This window comes from Arachis ipaensis, chromosome B1 (genome assembly GCF_059453495.1).
Source record: "Arachis ipaensis isolate K30076 ecotype BB chromosome B1, ASM5945349v1, whole genome shotgun sequence".
Taxonomy (NCBI): Eukaryota; Viridiplantae; Streptophyta; class Magnoliopsida; order Fabales; family Fabaceae; genus Arachis; species Arachis ipaensis.
In genome coordinates this window covers 42097405-42102657 of record NC_142436.1, presented here as the reverse complement: position 1 = coordinate 42102657, position 5253 = coordinate 42097405, and the positions used below count along the sequence as shown (strand labels likewise).

The following is a 5253-nucleotide window of genomic DNA, read 5'->3' as shown; positions in this document are numbered from 1 at the left end:
AAATCTTTGTAACGATTATAAAATCGTTCTTTAAAATAGTCAAAGAAAACGGTTTTATTTTGTTGCTAGAAGTTAATAAAAAATTGAACTCCAATAGTAACACTGTAAAAAATTGTTGTATAAAACCATCTAAGAAAACGGTTTTAAAACGTTATAGATTTTAGCATTGCTAAAGTCCATATTTATTGTAGTGGATTCACAACTTAGTTGCTCTCCATACTAACAAAATCTAATATCTATATATAATTTTTTTTTAAAATTATTCTTTAAACTTTTTTTCCCTCTCAACACCTCAATTTTATTTTTATCTATCACCACAAATCACCTACCTCCACCATCAGCTAGTGTCGCTTGCGCCTTTGACAAACCACCTTCGACAATCATTAGTCATCACCACATCACCACCTCCAGCTACCATCAGTCACCCATCATCGCACACCTTAAATTCTAAATCTTAAACGTTAGTTAAATTTTAAATCCTAACTAAATTTTGGATTTTTTTTATTAATTTAAATATAAAAATATTTTAATTATCTAAATACGTACTATGTAAAAATATTATTGCTAAAATACGCATGACCGATTCACTTGAAGCCTTATGAAATGAATTTTATTTTTATTTCGGATGCAGCACTTGCGAAATGGAACTAGACATGTTAAAATTATTTTTTATGCGTCATCCTTAAAATAGGAGGACGTCATTTCTGCTTATCGCCCACGAAAAAATGGAGGAGTTCCATTTCTCCCTCGTCATCCACGAAAATGGAAGCCTATATCTCCAACCTAGATACATTGGTGAACTCCCATTCATTGAAGTGTGTGGCAAACACAGTAGTGAACAAACACGTGTAGACTTTATGCAAAGGAGTATTAAATGTTACAATATGTATGTATTTCCAAAGCAGCATGCGTTTGTTGCAATGTTACACTACATATATGTGACAAGTGCAAGTGATATATGATTTGAATAATGTTACCTTTTAATTTATTCAAGATTAGTTGCATTGATTTTATTTGAACAGGAGCGTGAATATGATGGGACAGTAAGTAGCTCATGAGTTTGTGATTAGGTGGGACTATTAACTTTTGCTTTTATAGGAGACTGTAATGAGAAGGGGTTTACTAGGTCCTTAGATAATTGTTCGATTTTGTTTGTATGTTTTTGTTTCTTTGGGTGTGATCCTTGCATTATTGTGATTCTAATTATTTCTGATGGCAGGGCCGGAGGGTATTAATCAGAGAACTATGGATTTTGTCGTGAACTATCTAATCTTTTCTCTAGAGTCGAGTTTATAACTTAAAAGATCGAAAAAACATTACATGTATGTCCAATGACGATAAAAGTTAGATAAATGAGTGCAATTATATATTATTTTTGGGAGTACAATGAGTATAAAAGATAGATTATACAACTATCAAATATAATTTATAGTTAAAAAAGATATTGGAAGCTAGTAAAATTTATTGTTTAAAAGTGAGCTAAGAATATATTGTTTAATTAATAGATTAAAAAAATTAAATTAATGATTAAAATTATAAATTAAAACGTTGTTAGACTAAAAATATGTTGTTAATTATTTTTAATGTATATTTTATATTTTAAAATATATTTTATATATATAATTAATTTAATAATTAATTTTTTGTATAATCAAGTATGATTTTTTTTATTAATATTAGTTAATATTTTATTTTTATATTATTAAAATGTGATTTAAAATTTATAATTTATAATTTAGTATATAAAATTTAAAATTAATTAAATATTAATTAAAAATAATAAATTTTATTGATAATATAAGATGGTTATTTTGAGAAAATCAAAGGACAATGCTAAGAACATTTTTTTATTCATTTCCTGTGAAAATAACGAGAATGGTACAAGAAGTGAACGCGTACTTACATTTTTTTATTTGAATGATAAAAAAAATAACCAATTTAGTCCTTTTAAAAAAAATAAAATTGATGTGAAATAACAGGTGATGAAGGAGAAATTGAACTCCTCCAATTCGCAGGCAGTGAAGTAGAAATGACACCCTCCCATTCGGCTGATTACGTATTAGAGATAGTTTTTGTTTCGAGGGTTATTTGAAATTTTGATTTGGATTTGGATGTGAGGTCCAGAATTTTTTTAAAGTAGTGTCTGATTTATTTGGTATTGAGGTGCTGTTGTTCGAATTTTTTGTGAAGAGGTAGGATGGTATCTGCAAGAGACTATGATGCTTAAGTTAACAAATATTTTAGGCAAATTTTAGTATATTAGAACCTGTGTATACCTAAAAAGTGTCAGTATATTTACAGTAGAGCTAAAATGCATCTTTGTTAGAGTGGTTCCATCTTTATTGATATATGACCGTTCCTTTTATTTTAGGAGTTTGTTAGTATCTCTTTAAGGGAGGATAGAAATAGTTGGACAGATTCTAACAGACAGTTACTTGCTTTGGACAAATAGAGCTGGGCTCTCATTATTGGATTAGGCCTTTTATCCTTATTGGTCTTGTTTTTATGTTTTGGATCAGGGTATAAACAGTGTCCTTATTTGAGTCCGAACTTTCAAGTGATCGAGTTCAAGCATTTCATGACTTCAGTTTGACGTCGAGTGCACCACCTTCAAAAGGTCGGGTACTCAACGTGTTTTAAAATTTTGAACGTTGCTTCTTTAAATGAGGGCCGAACGTTGTGTCTAATTTCCTTAAAGAAGTTGGGTATATGGCAAAAACTACCCCTTTAGATCGGTCATTTTATTCTTATTGGGCTTGACTTTTAAGTTTTGGATCAGGATATTAACAATTCTAGTATGTCTAATTTTATTTTACAAGCGTTGCATCTAAAAGGGTAATAAAATACATTTCGCAGGAAATTCTTGTGAATTGAACATGTCAAGTTTAGCAATTTTTTATAATGTATTTTTAGAAAATAAATTCTTTTTTTATTTATATTTATAAAAAAAATTAAATCATAAAATTTAAATCCTTTAACTCTAAATCCTACATTCTAAATCTAAAATTTAAATTCTAAATATTAAATTTCAAATCTTACATTTTAAATTTTAAACACTAAATTCAAAATTCTAAATTCTAAATCTTAAATTTTAAACACTGAATTTTAATTATTTTTATTTAAATTTTAAATATTATGTTTAATTTATTATTTATAATTTTGAATTTTTTTCTATAAATTATTAGCTACTTTGTTGTTGACGGCAATATTGACTTACAAACATTTATTCTCACTCATATTTTCTTTAACAAAAGGAAAAGTCTACGAGTCAGCAGATTTATTAAAATTTGGCCAGCACTTACTCAATAAAAAAAATGAGTGATTATTCACCATTAGATAAAATCTCACACCATTAAATACACTATTGATGACTAATTAATTACTACAACTCACAAAATCTGCTGACCCTTAGCACTCCTCTTAACAAAATTTTAAATAAGACCAAAAAAAAAAAGGCAAGAAGCGAAACTGACCATAATAAACTACTATGGTCATTATTGTTGAGAAATACAAAACCCGGCAGCAATAAAAACAAACACGGAACCGGAACACAGGAAGATTCATGGGTAGGCTAACATCACAGATTGCACAGCATCGATGCTTTTCACAGTGTATGAAGTAAATCCAGCCGTTTTGATAACATATTCCCACTCTTTGAGTGTCCTCTCTTTCCCGAAGCTTGTGTGCGCCATCATTACCATATCCAACATCAACCCTACGTCCTTTAAATTTCCTTGCTTTATTGCTCCCTCTTCAATCACTGCCTCCACAATGATCACTTTTCCATTTTCCTTTGGAATGGCTTCCTTGCACTTCTTCAAGATCTGGATGCACTCCTCATCACCCCAATCATGCAAAACCCACTGCAAGTGGCAAAAATAATTCGACGTTAATTCAATCACTAGTCAAATTTAATTTTTGTTGTTATTATTGGGGCATTTTTTAGCAATTAATCAACCCATTTACATATTATTAATTAAACAAAAAATAAAAGTACCATAAGAAAAGCAGCATCAGCTTTGGGAACACCTAGAAACATGTCACCAGCCACATTTTCGACTCCTTCAATCTTGGGAGCCACAGCAATGACATGAGCAAGATCAAAATTGATTCCATGAATCCAAGGACAAGCCTTAACCAAAGCGCGCAACGCGGTGCCGGTTCCACCACCAACATCCACCAACGTTTTCAAGCCTTCGAACACCTCGTCGCCACAACCTTCAACAATGGCAGGCACCACCATCTTAGCACTGCACGCCATTGCCTCGTTTATAAGGTTGCTGTGACCCGGATTCTCCGCGGCGTAGCCCCACACGTCTTCGCCGTGTGCCTTCTGGAAGGGGAAGTTTATTCCACCGTTTGCCAAAACACGGGCGCTTAGGCTGTGCCAAGGTGCAAGCATGACCGGGCTGCTCTCCAGGAGGAGGAACGCCGCCATGCTTTGCTGCCCGTTTTTCAGGAAACGGCGAGATAACGGCGTGTTGGCATAAGTGGTAGTGGAATCTGAATTTTTATCGGCTTTGAATATCTTTCTGTTAATTAAGAATCTCAAGATTCGGTTAAGAAGGGAAGGGTCAGAGCCTAAAGTAGATGAAATTTCGGAGAGTGTCATGGGACTTCCATGGCTCTCTATGGCATCAGCTATGCCAAGTTCAATGGCACATTTTATAACTGCCAACTCCACATACCCAAAAATGTATTTCCATATCTCTAATTGGGCTTGTGCTTCTTCTTCTTCTTCCTCTTCTTTTTTTTTGTTCCATGCTTCTAAAATTGGCTCTCCTCCTTGTAATTCTCCCATATCTATATGCTAGATTAATCTGTCAATTATTTTGTGTATATTTTTCTCTCTTTCTCTCTCTTTGCCTGATTGCAGTGGTAAGAGGCTAAAGAATGAAGGCTTCATTTATAGACGTCAGTAACATGAATGAACCGTCGGTAAAGTTGCGATGTAAATAAAATATTAAAAGATTATTGTCATATAATGGTGCTAACCTGCTGTGGGATAATGCATGCACCACTGTACAACTCAGATCGCATTTTTTTTATGTCCACCACCTTAAATATTAAATATTTATGTATACATTAAAATCCGTGATTAAAATTAATTATTAATATAAAATATATATTAAAAATAAATTAAATTATTAAAAATATTATTTATATATTAAAATTAATTATTAAAATTAATTATTAATATATTTGTATATAAATATATGTATAATTTAATTTATTTTTAATATGTATTTATAT

General features: G+C 31.3%; 1 protein-coding gene across 2 annotated transcripts; it reads right to left on the bottom strand.

The window, feature by feature from the left end:
- Positions 1 to 3208: 3208 nt before the first annotated feature.
- On the bottom strand, positions 3209 to 4880 carry LOC107629243 (acetylserotonin O-methyltransferase). 2 transcript variants are annotated; one of them, XR_015902333.1, is made up of 3 exons: positions 3998 to 4880; positions 3443 to 3863; positions 3209 to 3261 (listed from the first exon to the last, which is right to left on the bottom strand). XR_015902333.1 is itself a non-coding variant. In XM_016331993.3 (2 exons), exons 1-2 carry the CDS (start codon positions 4799 to 4801, stop codon positions 3561 to 3563), a joined length of 1107 nt encoding a protein of 368 aa, XP_016187479.1. In that variant the 5' UTR covers positions 4802 to 4880; the 3' UTR covers positions 3299 to 3560. The 2 variants fall into 2 exon arrangements, 1 of the variants encoding a protein (XP_016187479.1); XM_016331993.3 differs by lacking the exon at positions 3209 to 3261 and having other exon boundaries at positions 3299 to 3863.
- Positions 4881 to 5253: the final 373 nt, after the last annotated feature.

What these genes read in the sequence shown, in the direction of transcription:
- LOC107629243 (XM_016331993.3), bottom strand. Translation starts at nt 4,801, where the DNA reads ATGGGAGAATTACAAGGAGGAGAGCCAATTTTAGAAGCATGGAACAAA. An exon ending in CTGATGCTGCTTTTCTTATG is followed by an intron (nt 3,864 to 3,997) that starts GTACTTTTATTT and finishes TGCCACTTGCAG; the next exon opens with TGGGTTTTGCATGATTGGGG.